Source organism: Vanrija pseudolonga, chromosome 1 (assembly GCF_020906515.1).
Source record: "Vanrija pseudolonga chromosome 1, complete sequence".
Lineage (NCBI taxonomy): Eukaryota > Fungi > Basidiomycota > Tremellomycetes > Trichosporonales > Trichosporonaceae > Vanrija > Vanrija pseudolonga.
Genome location: NC_085849.1, coordinates 4,612,799 through 4,627,812, shown reverse-complemented (window position 1 = coordinate 4,627,812; position 15,014 = coordinate 4,612,799). Strand labels below are relative to the sequence as shown.

At 64.8% G+C, this 15,014-nt stretch overlaps 7 protein-coding genes across 8 annotated transcripts; 5 read left to right on the top strand and 2 right to left on the bottom strand.

Moving 5' to 3' along the window:
* Positions 1-353: 353 nt before the first annotated feature.
* Positions 354-1,549, top strand: Aurkb_1 (Aurora kinase B; the record flags this gene model as incomplete). 2 transcript variants are annotated; one of them, XM_062768226.1, is made up of 6 exons in its annotated part: positions 354-385; positions 419-676; positions 720-858; positions 908-1,253; positions 1,302-1,381; positions 1,432-1,549. In XM_062768226.1, 6 exons carry the CDS (start codon positions 354-356, stop codon positions 1,513-1,515), a joined length of 939 nt encoding a protein of 312 aa, XP_062624209.1. In that variant the 3' UTR covers positions 1,516-1,549. The 2 variants fall into 2 exon arrangements, with proteins under 2 accessions (XP_062624209.1, XP_062624210.1); XM_062768225.1 differs by having other exon boundaries at positions 884-1,253.
* Positions 1,540-2,912, bottom strand: ADPG1 (Polygalacturonase ADPG1). Its single transcript, XM_062768224.1, has 3 exons — positions 2,581-2,912; positions 2,257-2,502; positions 1,540-2,206 (listed from the first exon to the last, which is right to left on the bottom strand). Exons 1-3 carry the CDS (start codon positions 2,814-2,816, stop codon positions 1,582-1,584), a joined length of 1,107 nt encoding a protein of 368 aa, XP_062624208.1. The 5' UTR covers positions 2,817-2,912; the 3' UTR covers positions 1,540-1,581.
* Positions 2,913-3,875: 963 nt separating this feature from the next.
* On the top strand, positions 3,876-4,901 carry CEQORH_1 (NADP-dependent oxidoreductase domain containing protein; the record flags this gene model as incomplete). Its single annotated transcript, XM_062768223.1, has 1 exon — positions 3,876-4,901. The coding sequence occupies one exon, from the start codon at positions 3,876-3,878 to the stop codon at positions 4,899-4,901; it is 1,026 nt and encodes a 341-aa protein (XP_062624207.1).
* A 398-nt stretch (positions 4,902-5,299) lies between these two features.
* On the top strand, positions 5,300-6,664 carry Tfu_2427 (Carboxylesterase; the record flags this gene model as incomplete). The annotated part of the gene is made up of 1 exon (XM_062768222.1): positions 5,300-6,664. The coding sequence occupies one exon, from the start codon at positions 5,300-5,302 to the stop codon at positions 6,662-6,664; it is 1,365 nt and encodes a 454-aa protein (XP_062624206.1).
* Positions 6,665-7,253: 589 nt separating this feature from the next.
* mlhB_1 (Monoterpene epsilon-lactone hydrolase) lies at positions 7,254-8,488 on the top strand (the record flags this gene model as incomplete). Its single annotated transcript, XM_062768221.1, has 2 exons — positions 7,254-7,735; positions 7,798-8,488. 2 exons carry the CDS (start codon positions 7,254-7,256, stop codon positions 8,486-8,488), a joined length of 1,173 nt encoding a protein of 390 aa, XP_062624205.1.
* A 62-nt stretch (positions 8,489-8,550) lies between these two features.
* On the bottom strand, positions 8,551-10,749 carry KES1. The gene is made up of 7 exons (XM_062768220.1): positions 10,300-10,749; positions 10,110-10,261; positions 9,868-9,900; positions 9,717-9,824; positions 9,440-9,606; positions 8,934-9,325; positions 8,551-8,862 (listed from the first exon to the last, which is right to left on the bottom strand). The coding sequence occupies exons 1-5, from the start codon at positions 10,556-10,558 to the stop codon at positions 9,589-9,591; spliced, it is 570 nt and encodes a 189-aa protein (XP_062624204.1). The 5' UTR covers positions 10,559-10,749; the 3' UTR covers positions 8,551-8,862; positions 8,934-9,325; positions 9,440-9,588.
* Positions 10,750-12,613: 1,864 nt separating this feature from the next.
* Positions 12,614-14,968, top strand: FUM15_7 (Cytochrome P450 monooxygenase FUM15). The gene is made up of 4 exons (XM_062768219.1): positions 12,614-13,661; positions 13,713-14,262; positions 14,308-14,572; positions 14,684-14,968. The coding sequence occupies exons 1-4, from the start codon at positions 12,834-12,836 to the stop codon at positions 14,760-14,762; spliced, it is 1,722 nt and encodes a 573-aa protein (XP_062624203.1). The 5' UTR covers positions 12,614-12,833; the 3' UTR covers positions 14,763-14,968.
* The last annotated feature ends 46 nt before the right edge of the window (positions 14,969-15,014 follow it).

Genomic DNA, 15,014 nt, shown 5'->3' with positions numbered 1-15,014 from the left:
GGTCAGTGGAACAAGGGGCCGACTGGGACTGGGTGGCGCGAAGGCCGAAGCCCACCGCCAAGTCTCTTGTCCCGGGTATCTTGCGTCCCTCTATGCTCATGACCTTCAACGTCACTGGCGCCGCAGTGGCCCTGTGCTCCTTGCAACGGCACAACACCCCGTCGCAAGCATGCTTCAACATGCGGTCTGGCTTATCGTCTCCCCAGAATGACAGCAGGTCTACACGAGCTGGAGCCACGTGGACCACGTGGACCTCTCCCGGAGCCCATCTTCGCGCCTGACCTTCCCGCTCGGATCAACAACAACAACATGCGGCATCGCACTTTGTCTCTCTCACTCAACTTGAATAGCCCATGGACATTGACGGCGACGACAGCAGGGTAGAGTGAGCAACCCTATCGACTCGAGCTGACGCCAGGGATATCCTCAGCCCAAGAGGCAAGACGCGCCCAGCCCCATTCGGCGCCTCGAGCAGCACTGGCGCCCCGCGCTCGCTGCGCGACTTTGAGATCGGCCGCCCACTCGGCAAGGGACATTTTGGCAAAGTTTACCTCGCAAAGCACAAGGCGCAGGGGTACATTGTCGCGCTGAAATGCCTCGACCGCAAGTCTGTCGAGGGCGACGCGGGCGTCGAGCGGCAGGTCATGCGCGAGATTGAGATCATGTCCGAGTTGAGGTAAGCCGACGTTGGCTATGGCTGTGGCTGACGCCGCACCCAGACACCCAAACATTATCCGCCTGTACGACTACTTCTCCGACCAGCAAAACCTGTACCTCATGCTCGAGTTTGCAGGCCAGGGCGAGCTGTACAAGCAGCTCGCGAAGCGGGGGCGGTTCAGCGAAAGGCGTGCGGCCAAAGTACGCTGCGTTGCCTACCCCGCAGGGCAGGCCCGCTGACATGCTGCAGATCGTCGCGCAGGTCGCAGCTGCCCTCGCCTACCTCCACGCCAAGAACGTCATCCACCGGGACATCAAGCCCGAGAACCTACTCATCGGGCTCGATGGCGAGGTCAAGGTCGGCGACTTTGGTTGGAGCGTGTACTCCCCCCACGGGGCGCAGCGGACACTGTGCGGCACGCTCAGCTACGTCTCGCCTGAGATGGTGCTCGGGCAGCCGCACGGTCGTGGCGTGGATGTCTGGGTAAGAGGACGCCGTCTGACACGCGCTCACGCCGAGGCGCTTGGCGTGCTGGCCTACGAGCTTGTCGTGGGGCGTGAGCCGTTCGAGGCGGATACGAGGGCAGGGCCGAGACGTGAGCACCCCGCTATGCACCACGCTACGCAGTGCTGACCCCCCGCAGTCGTTCACATGCGGATATGTAAGTGCGACGTCAGGTTTCCGTCCCACGTCTCCCCCGAGGCACAGGACTTTATAATGGCGGTGAGTGGGGGCGAGGGTGCGTGGCAGTGCTCTGCTGACGTCCGCACTAGCTGCTCCGCCTCAGGCCGGACGAGCGGATGCCGCTTGCCAGCGTGCCGGAGCACGCATGGATTGTGGGAAATTTACAGGAGTAGAGTTCAGAGGCGCTGTTGTATCTTGTTACTGTTGCTGCATCACGACGGTGCGGACGACCCGCCCGCCTACTGACTCGGGAGACACTCCCACGCCGCATGGTGCACATGCAGCCCGGGCACATTGTCGCACACATAGTTCTCGCGCGCGGCCTCGACCTTGACGTCGACGTGCTTGAACCGCCAGTGGTGGCACGGCGCCGCAGGCGAGCAGTGCAGCTGGACGACCTTGGCGCCGCCCGCCGTCCCGCTCACGTCTGTGACGTTGACGTGGTGGAAGCTGAAGGCGCTGTTGGCGCCGTCCAACGCGATGGGGATGGTGGCGCCCTCGACCTCCAGGACGCCAATGGAGATGTTGGCCGCCTGGCCCCACGCGTCCTCGGTCGACTGGAATCGCACCCCGCTCGCCGGGGGCGCGCCGTCGAGAGGGAGAACACGTACACCTCCAATGGCGACGTTGCGGATCTGCACGTCCTCTCCCGCCGCGTCGATGACCACCCCGGCGCCGCGGCACTCCGTGTCGGACACAGCGACGTTCGCAGTCCCGGCCTGCACGGACACGCAGTCGCCTACCCCGGTGTAGGTTATGCCATTGATGGCCATGTTGGACGCGCGGGTGACGACCACGCCGGACGCGGCGGTGATGGTCCCGCCCGAGATGTCCGTGTTGGACACGTCCGCGACGAGGATGCCGCTGGCGTCGGCGTCAGCGCGTGCGCGCACAGTGGGCTCAGGTCGACTCACGGGCCAGACGAATCGACACCGAAACCCGTCACGGCCGAGTTGGTAGCCTTGACGTGCAGCGCATAGCCCTCAACTGCGTCGCCGGTCACACGCACACCGCCGTCCTTGCTCGTGAGGGCGAGGTTGGAGCCCGCGAGGGTGAGTGCCGCTGTGCCCGAAGGCAAGTGGTCGCCGGTGTATGTGATCCATCCCTTGAGGGAGAGGTATCCGTTGGACAGGGAGAGGGTAACGGGCTTGGTGATGATGCTGGGCGGGGCGTGGTCAGCGATGCGATGCGAGGAGGGGAGGTGGCGCCAACGCCAACGCCGAGCCGAGCCGACTCACTACTCCTTGCTCGGGAGGGTGATGACCCCGTTCTTGCCGCATCGCTTCGAGATGTCCGCGAGCGCCTGCGTATCGTCGTGCCCATTCGACGTGACGGTGCAGAAGCCCGGCAGGGTGTTGGGGGCTGTTGGGGCGGCCCAGTCGAGCGCGGCGAGGAGCGCGTCCTGCACGGCGGCGTAGGGGAGGGCGAGGGCCGCGGAACTGCTGGCGAGGGCGAGGAGTGGGATGGTGCGCATTGTGCGTGTTGCGTGTTGGAGGACCTGGGCACGCTGTCACGAGCCTCGAGATAAGTGCTCGTCGACTTTGCCCCATGGTGGTGCTACTTGTGGTACCATGTGACGCCGGTGCCACTGACGCGGCCTATCTCGGATCCGCGGCGTCTCGGAGCGAGGTGCGGCGGTGGTGTCGGGGTGGGCGTGGTTGGTGTCTACATGGGTACGGCGACCTCGCCGCAACTACGGCCAGCTGCTGTTCATGAGTTCATGGGCACGTTCGAGTATACTTTGAGGGGATGGGGATGAGGGTTGTGGTTGTGAGATGGATGACATGGCCGCCCGCCCAGCCGTCTGCTCGCCAGAGTGAGACACCCTCGGCTTCCAACACGACACGCACTCGTTTTATTGTTCGCACACGCGACCCAGCTTGCACGATGCATCTCGAACACTCTCCCATGCTCACCACCTCCGGCATCGTGTCATTGCCTCGGCCCATCCGGCCCACGAACCGACACACCGAGGCGCCGAGGCGATCGGCTCGCTGCTGCTTACTGATTCACGCGGCTATCGCCATATCACGGATAACGCGTACATACACACACGCCCAGGCGATCAAGGGCGCCGCTGAGTCGCAGATCTGACTGTATCTAGGAGCTCAGGCGATTGTCACCGAGCGCGCCATTGGTACCGGGCTGACGTGCAGCGAGGGCCTTTGTCAGAAATGAACAAACGCTCGGTGGGGTCCTCGGTGTGGCCCGAAGAGTCGGCGATTAAGCGAGGGTTAGATGCGCCAGGCAGGGGAGACAGCCTGCCCTCGCGCGCGCGGGCTCAAGACGCCGACGAGACGGTCACTGGCTCCATGACGCGGTGACGACATGGCGCTTTCCGCTGGCATTTTCTGTGTCTGGTAATCGAGCTGTAATCGTTGCTGGCTGCTGGCCAATAAAGTATAAAGCACGTATCGCGGCGTGACGAGAGGGCTTCCCACAGAAAGCAACAGCAGTAGCAGCACCACAGCCACCGCAACGCAACTCGTCGCCACTCGACGCAGCCCAACTCCAACCCAACCCCGACTCCACAATGACCACGATGCAGGCCATCGCCTACACGGCCTACGGCGGCCCGAACGTCACCAAGCTTCTGCCCTTGCCCGTGCCGACCGCGACCCCCGGCAGAGTCCTCGTCAAGGTATCTGGCGGCGGCCTGAACCCCGTCGACGCTCTGCAGCGCAACGGCACCTTCAAGGCGATCTACGCGTACAAGTTCCCCCAGATCGCGGGCAACGAGTTCTCGGGCGTGATCACTGCCGTGGGCGACGGGGTCACCGGCTTCGCCGTCGGCGACAAGATTGTCGCGCGCAGCGACAAGTCGGAGATGAACGCGTTCGCAGAGTACAGCGCCATCAGCGCGTCGCTCATCGCCAAGGCACCGGCCAACATCCCGCTCGTGGACGCCGCTGGCCTGCCCCTCGCCGGTTTGACGGCTCTCCAGGCGCTCGACAAGCTCGACGTCAAGAAGGGCGACCACGTGCTCATCACCGCCGGCGCGGGCGGCGTCGGCCTCCTCGCCATCCAGCTCGCCAAGCTGCGCGGCGCGACGGTCGCCACGACGGCGTCGCCCGCAGGCGAGAGCTACGTCAAGAAGGCGGGCGCGGACGAGGTGATCAACTACCGCGAGACCAAGCTGTCGTCCCTCGGCCCGACGTTTGACAAGGTCTTCGACCTCGCCGCGCACAGCGATGCCGAGATGCAGGAGACGTTTGCGGCCGTCAAGAAGGGCGGCAAGGTGCTGACCGTGTCGGGCCCGCCCACGCCGAGCGTGTTCGAGGCTGCCGGCCTTCCGTGGTGGAAGAACTGGATCGTGTCCACGGCTGTCGGGTGGACGTCGCGCGCGACCATCAACGCCGCCAAGGCCAAGGACATCGAGTACGAGTTCTTCTTCATGCGCCCAGACGGCAAGCAGCTCCAGGAGCTCTCGGACCTCGTGGCAGAGGGCAAGCTCGACGTCGTCATCGACTCGACGTACAAGCTGCCCGAGTGGGAGAAGGCGTTTGAGAAGCTCGAGAGCGGGCGGTCGAAGGGCAAGGTGATTATCGACTTTGAGTAGGCGCGGGCGGCGAGCGAGCGCGTAGCGCGAGCCTCCCGGGCCGGAGAGGAGGCGGCAGAGGCATCAGACTCGTAGTATAGACGTTTACCATGTATTGTTGTTCTTGATCGCGACGAGGCCTCAGCTCTCACACCCACCCTTGCCCCACTGTGAGCAACTCGGGATCCCCGCACCTGCGGAGCGCGAGCAAGCCAGCGGGACGCGGCGTATCCGCGGCTCAGCAGCGGCACCGCCGCGGCGACCACTTAGTGCGGCATGCGTCGTCAGGTGAGTATGGGTCGGCCGGGCCGAAGGTAGCACCAGCAGGATTCCGCGAGTACTTATCAAGCGGCGTGCATGGCGTCGATGGCGTCGATGGCAAGATGGACCTTCCAGAGTCACACGCAGAGCTCGGTACCATGCCCACGTCCACGCCGACACCCACCCTCACCCTCCCGCAGGGCACGTACGCCGGCGGGCAGCACTACGGCGCCGAGTACTTCCGCGGCGTGCCGTACGCCGGCGGCGTGCAGCGCTTCCGCCCGCCGACGAGGCTCACGGTCGACCCCCGCCCGTCGCCGATCGACGCGAGGCAGCAAGGCCCGACACCCATCGCGCCGCCCAGCCGCCTGTCCATGGTCATGGGCGCCGACCGCGACTCGGGCCCCCAGAGCGAGGAGCACAGCGCCGTGCTCTCCGTCTATCGTCCCCCCGGCGCCGCGGCGCTGCCCATCTTCTTCTGGATCCACGGCGGCGCGTTCGTGTCCGGCAGCTCCCAGAGCTCATTCTACGACGGGTCGCGCCTCGCGCGGGACGCCAACGCCGTCGTCGTGGCGGTCAACTATCGGCTGGGGGCGCTGGGGTTCCTCTACGACCCGGACACGCGGCACCAGCCCCGCCCGGCCGAGAGCTTTGGCACGCTCGACCTCGTCGCTGCGCTCGAGTGGGTCGCGAGCCATGCCGCCGCGCTCGGGGGCGACAGCGGCAATATCACCGCGTTCGGGCAGAGCGCGGGCGGGTTCCTCTGCGCCGAGCTCCTTGTGCTCCGTCCCCAGCTCGTCGCGCGCGCTATCATCCAGTCGAGCACGGCGAGCGTCCTCGCGAGCGTAGACGACGCGCTCGCCATCCGCGCGCTGGCCGCTACCTTCCTCCCATCAGGCGCGACGTTCGACACAATGTCGCCCGAGCAGGCGATCGCCGTGCACTCCCAGACGGCCGGCGCGCTGCCAGCACACAACCTCGACTTTGGCCTCGGCATGCCCTTCTTCCCTGTGCTCCCGCCGTCCGCCGGTCCCGGCGGCGGCAGGCCAAACCACAACCCCGACGTTCCGGGCGCGAGCGACCCGCGCCGCGTGCCCGTGTTCGTCACGTACACTGCCAACGACGGGGACGTGTTCCGCCGCATGGCGTCCCAGGCAGGCCTGAGCGACGCCGAGATCGACGCGCTCCCTCCCACCGCGCTGCGGAGTAACCCCGGCTGGGCGGCCGCGTCGGTCGACTATGCCCACTTCCTCCGCCAGAGAGGGCACGCCGTCAGCCTCGCCGAGTGGGTGTGGCGCCCGGCAGGGAGCGCTTTTGGCGCCGTGCACACGATCGATGTGCCGCTGCTCCTCGGCACGCAGGAGGCGTGGGCCGGCACGCCGATGCTCGGGAGCGAGAGCTGGGACGAGGTGGATGCGAAGGGCAAGGTCGTCAGGCAGGCTTGGGGCGCCTTTGCGCGCGGCGTGTGGCCTGCGTCTATCGACGGGGTGCTCGACGTGCTCGAGGAGGCCACGGCAAAGTGAAACACATGTCACGTAGCAGCCAGTCATAGCTAGCGACTTGGTAACCTGGCTCTGTTGCACGGCCCTCGGCCAGTCTGTGGCTTGGCTTGTGGAGCACCATGCGATAAGAGATATCGAGCGCGGCGGCGAATGGGGATGACGACCAAACGTCACTGTCGGCAGCGGCGACGGCCCGACACTGGCGGACGCCGGCCTGCCGCCGCCACTGCCGCGTGTAGTGGTGGACACGATGTATGCATTCCGCAAGTACTGCTGCACTCGCCGATGCACTCCCCGAGGTGGATGCTGCTGCGGCTGACACGCTGCAATTGACACAATCGTCGTCAGTGTCCAACTGCCGAGTTGTGTCGCCTGCAGCCGAGGAGTCGCCTCGACGCTCCGGGTATCTTAGCCGTGGCCCGGCTCACGTGTGGCACTTTGCCTCGACGCCTCGCCTGCCTGCCTGCCTCGCCTCCCTCCCGTCCCGCCTCCGTCCCTCGCCTTGCTGCAACCTCGCTACTAGTGACGTGCTTCGACCGTGCGAACCGGCGGTATATAACCAGCATTGGGCCCCTCATTCCCTTCTCCCCCCACCGCCACCCCCCACACCATGGCCAACATCTCGACGCTGCGTACCGCCCCGTCCCCGCACGCAGCCAACGGCCGCAGCCGCGGCCTCGCGGCGCTGCTGACCGTCGGCGCGCAGCTCACGGCGGCGCTCACCATCCCGGTGTGGGCACTCACGTACCTCGTCACGCGCCCGCGCATCCCCTTCAAGATCTACCTCATGGCCAAGATCTTCCGCATCGCGACGACCATCAACCCCGGGCTGATTGCGCGCGAGTCGGCGGCAGAGTCGGCGGACGTGCCCGCCAAGCCGCTCATCCCGGCCAGCGCGGAGCAGTGGGCGAGCGTCACCCTCACGAAAGTCACCGCGCCGCTCGCGCCCGCCTTCCAGGACAAGGTGCCCAAGCCGGCCGGTGTCGAGGCCCAGCCGGCGCCGGGGTTCATCCTCACGCCCAAGGAAGCGCTGGGCAAGGGCAGCGACAAGGCGGCAAAGGGCGAGAAGATTGTGATCTACTACCACGGCGGGTGAGTAGGCGTGTTCTTGCCAAGCAGCGTCGCAGCGCTGACGCGCTGCTCCTTTCCTTTAGCGCCTACGTCGTCGGCCACCCCCTCTGGACGCCCTTTGGCGTCAAGCTCGCGCGCGACACGGGCGTGCGCGTGTACGCCGCACAGTACCGCAAGGCAGTGGACAAGACGTCTGCATGGCCCGCGCCGCTGCTCGACGCGCTCGGCGCGTGGTCGTACGTGACCTCCGAGCTGGGCTTTGAGCCGGGCAACGTCGTGCTGGTCGGCGACAGTGCCGGCGGGCACCTGTCCCTCGCCGTGTCGAGCACGCTCGGCGCGCAGGGCCACCCCGGCCCGGGCGGCCTGGCGCTGTGCTCGCCCTGGACCGACTACACCGTGTCCAGCAATTCGTGGCGTACCAAGGGATACGACTACCTCTCGCCCGCGTGGATCCGCAACTCGATCAGCTCCATCACGCGCTTCTACACCCCCGACGCGGTGCGCGGCGCCATCCTCTCGCCTGCGCTCGCGCCCGCCGGCGCGTTCGCCCACCTCAAGGGCACGCCCGTGTTCCTCTCTGTCGGTACCGAGGAGACGCTCGAGGACGAGGTCCGCGCCCTTGCGCGCAACCTCCGCGGCGACGGCGCCGATGTCACCGTCTGGGACGACGAGGACGCCCTCCACGACGCGGCCGTCTTTGCGCCCGTGTTCGGCACCGAGGAGTCTTACAATGGCTTCAAGGACGGCGTCAAGGCGACGCTTGACAAGCTTTAATAACGATGGCAACGACGTAGTCAGAAGGAGAGAACAGTTGTACGGCCAGCCAGATGCAAAGGTGTATCGAACAGCAGAGTCGCATCGTCGGTGTAGTCGTCTAGCCTATCCACTAGGCAGCAGGAGCAGTGGCAGCGTCCAGCTCGTGTCTCTCAAGCGCGCGCGTGCCAGCCAGTATCACCCTATATTTAGGCCGCAACCTTCTCCTCGTGGCCGTTGAAGACGTATGCGTCCTCGGTGGTAGGCTGTGTCTTGTCGTGGATGACAGCCGCGAGCTGCTCATACTCGGGGTCCTCCTCGATGTGCGTGAAGCGGCGGAGGGGCCAGGTAGTGTTGGCCGCGGCCTCGTCCTTGCGCCGTTGCCTCTGCTCGTTCTGGGTGGATCAGTGGACGCTCGAGTGATAATGCAGCCGCCGCGCCGCTGCGCGCCGCGGCCCCTACTTACCTCAATGATCGACTTCTCCTTGCCCGCCGCCTCGTAGTCACCACCACGGATACCGTCGGCCACCTTCTGCCACAGCCGCCTGCTCTCCCACTCGCCCTGCTCCTCGATAGGCTTGACCGTCACCTCCTGCTTGGGAACCGCGTCGGCGTCGTAGAACACGGGGCCCTTGTGGCCGCCAATGGTCGACACGCCAGTCCACTGGCCCTCGTACGTCTGGACAGTCTTGCTGCCGCGCGACAGGACAGCCTTGTACGAGTGCGCCTTGCCCGAGAAGTAGCCCTTGCCCTTGTACTCGATGTGGGCAGAGTAGCCGGTGCTCGAGACGATGGCCGAGGTCTCGGTGAGCTCAATGTAGGGCGAGCCCCAGATGATGCCCTCGATGCGGAGCTTGGCTGGGAGGGGGTGTGAGTGGGGGTGGCGGCGGGGGTCAAGTGGGGCATGAGTGGGGGTGCTGCGCGACCCGACCATGTCGGACGACACCCTTGCTCACTCCGGTTCGGACTTACGAAGAGTAATCAAGTACGTCTCCTCGCCACCGGCCTTGAGGGCGACCTTGAGGAGGGCGTGACCCGACTGCTTGACATAGATGGACGTTCCAGTGAATGACGTCTTCTGGCCAGAGTGGCCCTGAAGAGCGACACCCGCCTTCTTGTTCTCAATGTAGCTGCGCGGCATGTGTTAGTGCCCATGCCATGCCAATGCCGCAAATTATTTCAAGCCCCGCAAACGTACTAGGCAGTCTGGGGTGTTGGTCAGCATGTGGCTCCCGTTTCTCACACTCACAATAGGAGGGTGGTGCGAGACCTGCTCGACAATGAGCTCGGTCTCGCCGCGGCCGTTGGTGTCGGGCCAGGTGCCGTAGAAGAGCTCGCCGAGGACGGGGTTGAGAGGCTGGCGGCGTCAGGCAAGGCTACCCCGCAAACCCAGCACCCACCTTCTTCTCCGATCCCATCTTCTCGTTACGCGTCTGGGGGGTGTGAGCTCGAACTTTGGGGAGTGGCGCCATTGCCTGTGCGTGGAGCACGCGCCGTCTACACGCGACCGCGGCGGCGGCGCGGCGGGCGGCGCCGCCCACTGCGCGTGCCAGTACCCTTGCGCGCGGCGTGTGTGTGTCGCCCACAACACACACCCTCGCTCGCTCGCTTGCGCGCGCCCACGCTCTCACCCCCTACTCACAGTGTACTGGCCCTTGAGGGTCGCAATGAACCAGCGGAGGACACGCTCCATGCGCTCCTCCTCGGTGCTGCCCTGCGAGATCTCGGCAAACTGCTCGGGGTGCTCGCACCAGTAGGCGGGGAACTCGGTGAGCGAGACGGGCGAGAGGATGACTGCGGGTGTGAGCGGGCTGCAGGACAGTGTCGCTTACAAGGCGGCGCGGTCATCGACGACAGGTCGCCCGTCATGTGGGCGAGCGACTTGATGAAGCTGGTCCATCCGGCCTTCTGGTCCTGGGGGACGTCGGCGCCTGTAGGTGTCGATGGTGACGACGTATTGCGGAGCGACGGGGTGCGCGACAGCGAGAGGGGGTAGGCCGAGAGATTAGTTTCCCGCGGCGTGGTGGGGACCGAGTGGGCGTGGGCATGGGCATGGGCGTGGTGGGTTGCGGGTTTTGACGAGCGACCCATGGTGAGGTGAGAGTAGAGTGTGCAGATGAGAATAGGATGCGACGAGGATTAAATGGCGAGTTGAGAGAGACGAGGGACGAGGTGCGAGCGAGCAAGCCAGACGACGACGAGACGGCGTGTGTGAGGAGCGACGAGGACAAGACGGACAGAGAGACACACGGACAGTGTCAACAAATGATCATCGAGGATGGACAGGACGAGCGAGGGGGGACAATCTTGCAAGCAGACAGCATGCAGTCATTGCGGCCGGCCGAGGCACGTACGCGCACGACCTCGCACGACGCAGCACAGAGGACAGCATGCAGCACGAGGCAGTCGCGTGCGTGCAACGGCAACGAGCACTCGTCGCTCGTCACTCGCAAACAGCCGCCAACAGCAACAAGCCAAGAACGCCTCCTCGTCTTGGCTACGCCGCCGCCGCGCCGGCGTCGGACACGCCCCAAGCGCCGGCGCCAATGCATCGCACCGCCTTCGGACACGCCCGCCGCGACCCAACACCGTCGGACATACCTTCTTCCTTGGGAGTCGCGGACATTGTGTTACGGTGGGGTGTGCGACTGCTGCGGGCTGCGCGGGGGTGGGCGAGTTGTGGGGGTGGGGGGGTGGATACGTCGCTCGTTGTCGGGCGGGCGGGTCGGCGGGTCGGACAAGTGCGTGGGATACGGCCGTCGAGTTGTTGCTTGCTTAGGGGGGAGCAGAGAGATGCACTTGACTGCTCGAGTTAAGTCGCGTCGAGAATGATATAAACAGCCAGTGAAGTGGACAAGTTGTTGCAAGCGAGATGGACGTCGAGCAGCCCGCCCACTGCCTGCCCCCCATCGTGTCATTGGGTGCCCCAGTTCCACCCAGCTCCCCTCCCGCCAGGCCCACTCACAACCCACGGCTTGGCGGACACTGCACATGGTACCACCGGGGCGCGGGGCGGCGCATGCACTGCCTCCACACCGCAGATCGTCCCACCCCCTTGCACTGCTCACGCTGCTGCCCATCTCTTTGCATGCTCTCGCCATCATCATCATCGTTGTGGTTGTCGTCGTCAATGTCACTGTTGAATGTTTGGCCTTCAACGTCAACACACCCGAATTTGATCCCGCCGCAGAACGACGTCATAGAGCAGCGGGAGTATTCCCGCGTGCTTGGCACATGGGAGTCACGTGGCAAGGTGTGGCACTGATCTGGTACATTGACACGTCTGAAGACGTTGTGCGCAACAGTGTCGAGCGGTGAGCGGGCCTGTGATGTTGAGAGGGGCTCAGTATGGCTGGCAGCCAGGTCAGTGCCGTGATCCACCGAGTTGTTTGACCGCCGAAGCCCTAGCCGGCACCGACGACCGACTCGGATCCCCCACGGCCGCTCAACCACCAGTCAGACTCGCCGCGTACACAGACAGCCCGGGGCGCATCCCCAGAGGTACTGTAGCAGTATTCTCCTACGCTTGTATTCATCAGGCCGCCCGCTAGCTTGAGGAAGTGTGCGGACATGCCACATGCCACACACCCACGACGCCCCACGCCGGCCCAAGATAGCCCACGCTGCGGAGTAGTAACGATCGACTTCGGCCTCGGTGGCAGCAAATAGACCCACCCATGGCAACCCACGACAGGCCACGCGAGCCCATACAGCGCTGGCTAGCACCAGTCGACGCGCTGTCGTCACCGTCGACAGCGGCCACGCCCAGCCGACACGGCCTGACCATCACCGTGCCCCCCGTCGGCGATGACTACGCCACGCCCCCACCTCGGCGCCGAGGTACTGCTCTACCTCGCTAACCGCAACGCGACACGCGTCCTGCCGGCGGCGTGGCTGCACGTTGTTTGTGACGTCAATTTGAATGTCGGACGACGCCGTTGCTCGGGCATCGGCCGCGGCGTAGAACATCGGGGCGGGGAAGTGTAGTTGGATTAGAAAGGATCCTTATGGGATGCCACGTGGAATCGGACCAATTCCTGATCATCATTAGGTTTGCAATTCGGGCATTGTCATTCGGCACGGGATTTCCGGTGGATCTTGGAGTTCGACGCGGTCACTGTTGACCACTTTGACTCTGCTCGCCAAGGCTATCTTGATCTTTCTTGCTCTCCTAAACCCCGCACTCCCCAGCCTTGTCCAGGTCGTAGCCGCCGGCGTGGACGCTCACTAATTGCCGCGGGTGCCGTCGCTTCAGCGAGAGATCTGTTGCTGCGCCGCGGATTAACAGCGCCTCGTCACTCCACGCCGGCTTCTTTAAACGTGCCATCGACGACAATTGACTTTTGCCAACACCACACTCCCCACCATGTCGTCGACAGTAGCCAGCTACCTCGACAGCATCCCCGTGCTGCCGGCCCTCGTGGCGGCACACCCCACCATCGCCAAGACGGTCGGCGCGATCGCCCTCCTCGTCCTCGGCGTATACATCTACCTGTTCCCGTACCGCGAGGCGACGCTCACCTTCCGCAACCTGCGCGGACCCGCCCGCACCTCGCTGGTATGGGGCAACCTGGGCGAGATCATCAAGGCGCCCCCGTGCGGCAAGCACGACGAGTGGATCGCAGAGTACGGCCACACGATCCGCTACACCATGATGTTTGGCGAGAGCCGTATCGTCACTACCGACCCCGTGGCGCTCGGCTTTATCCTGCAGCACTCTTACGACTTTATCAAGCCCGAGCGCACCAACCAGTTCCTCGAGCGCATGCTCGGCAACGGCGTGCTCACCGCCGAGGGCGAGGTGCACCGCCGCCAGCGCCGTGTGCTGAACCCCGCCTTCGGCCCCGCCGCCATCCGCGACATGAGCCCCGTGTTCTACGACAAGGCGTACGAGCTCCAGCGCAAGTTTAACACGTTCATCGAGGACGAGGCGGCGGCGGATGCCGACGTGACTTCGCCCACCCCCGCCAAGGACGTCGACAGGGTGCCGGGCGCACGCAAGATTGACATCATGCGATACCTGGGCCAGACGACACTTGACGTGATCGGTGTCGCCGGGTTCAACTATGACTTCAAGACGCTCAGCGAGAGGCGTAACCCGCTGGCCGAGGCGTTCAACGCCATGTTCCAGAGCGGCACTCGGATCACGGCGCTCGGCATTCTTCAGAACTTCTTCCCCATCCTCGACTTTATTGTGAGTGAAGCCAGGTTGCATTGGCTTCACCCCACTGACGCCCGCGCCCAGAAAACCAAGCAGACCCGCGTCGTCAAGGCGTCCCGCGACAAGACTATCCAGATCGGCAACGAGATTGTCGACGAGAAGAAGAAGGCCATCCGCGAGCTCGGCTCGGTCGAGAAGGACTCTGACCTCGGCAATGACCTCCTCGGACGTCTGATGAAGGCCAACATGGCGCCCGACCTCCGCCCAGAGCAGAAGCTCACCGACGCCGAGGTTCTGGCCCAAATCACGACCTTTATGCTCGCCGGCAACGAAACCACGTCGACGGCCCTCACGTGGTGCCTGTACCGCCTCGCGCAGTACCAGCACTACCAGGACCGGCTGCGCGACGAGATCCGCGCCGTGGGCGAGGAGCAGCCGTCCGAGGCGGTGGTCAACGCGCTGCCGTTCCTCGACAAGATTGTGCACGAGAGCCTGCGCCTCGACTCGCCGGTGCCCGGCACGATCCGCATGGCGAACAAGGACATGGTGGTGCCGTTCGGCACGCCGGTGCAGGGCCGCGACGGCAAGATGATTGACAGTGTGCTGTTGAAGAAGGGCGTGCATGTGTTTATGCGTAAGTCGGTAGGCGCAGGCTGGGACCCTGCTAATTCAACCCCAGCCATTCTCACGACCAACCACGCCACCGACATCTGGGGTGCCGACGCGGCAGAGTTCAACCCGGACCGTTACTCGCGCGAGGGCATCCCCAAGGAGCAGATCCCCGGCGTGACCTACGGCAACTTGCTGACCTTTATCGGCGGCGCGCGCAACTGCATCGGGTACAGGTTTGCCCTCGCCGAGATGAAGGTTATTCTCTATGTGTTGATCAGGTCGTTCAAGTTTGACCTGTTGAAGTCGAACCCGGAGTATGAGAGGAAGGCACAGTGAGTGTGCCGAACGCGCGCGAAGCGCATGCGAGGTGGCCAGGTGGCTGAGCTTGGCCTTCGGGCCAAGCTCGCCCTTGCCCGAACGAACATTGCTGACCCGCTCCGCAGGATTGTCATGCGCCCCCGCGTCGTGGGCGAGGAGGACGCCGGACTGCAGATGCCTCTGCTGGTCAGCGTGGCGGAGTAGGGCGGGGACTTCGGCCTGCCGAGCATATGACGGGCCAAGCATCAACCCAACCCTGCGCCGAGCTAGACCCGAGACGACTCGCTCAACCCGAAAAGCACCACTACGCGCACGCACCACTCACCCGCGGCCGGCCGTCGGCCTATGTAGTACTTGCATCAGTATCATCAACAGTAGTATAAGATCAATGGACGATTGATCGTATCGGAGTACGAATGGGGCTGTCGCCGAAGTAAGGTTCGGAATCGCAGGGCG

Bases quoted from the DNA above. Each gene is read 5' to 3' on its own strand.
- ADPG1 (XM_062768224.1), bottom strand. From the start codon at position 2,816: ATGCGCACCATCCCACTCCTCGCCCTCGCCAGCAGTTCCGCGGCCCTC. The intron at 2,503-2,580 runs GTGAGTCGGCTC...CGCCCCGCCCAG, and splicing joins ACCCTCCCGAGCAAGGAGTA to CATCATCACCAAGCCCGTTA. The intron at 2,207-2,256 runs GTGAGTCGACCT...CGCCGACGCCAG, and splicing joins GGTGTCGATTCGTCTGGCCC to CGGCATCCTCGTCGCGGACG.
- KES1 (XM_062768220.1), bottom strand. From the start codon at position 10,558: ATGGGTCGCTCGTCAAAACCCGCAACCCACCACGCCCATGCCCATGCC. The intron at 9,901-10,109 runs GTGAGTAGGGGG...CACACCCCCCAG, and splicing joins CCCTCAAGGGCCAGTACACT to ACGCGTAACGAGAAGATGGG. The intron at 9,825-9,867 runs GTGGGTGCTGGG...TGACGCCGCCAG, and splicing joins AGATGGGATCGGAGAAGAAG to CCTCTCAACCCCGTCCTCGG.
- FUM15_7 (XM_062768219.1), top strand. From the start codon at position 12,834: ATGTCGTCGACAGTAGCCAGCTACCTCGACAGCATCCCCGTGCTGCCG. The intron at 14,263-14,307 runs GTAAGTCGGTAG...ATTCAACCCCAG, and splicing joins GGGCGTGCATGTGTTTATGC to CCATTCTCACGACCAACCAC. The intron at 14,573-14,683 runs GTGAGTGTGCCG...CCCGCTCCGCAG, and splicing joins GAGTATGAGAGGAAGGCACA to GATTGTCATGCGCCCCCGCG.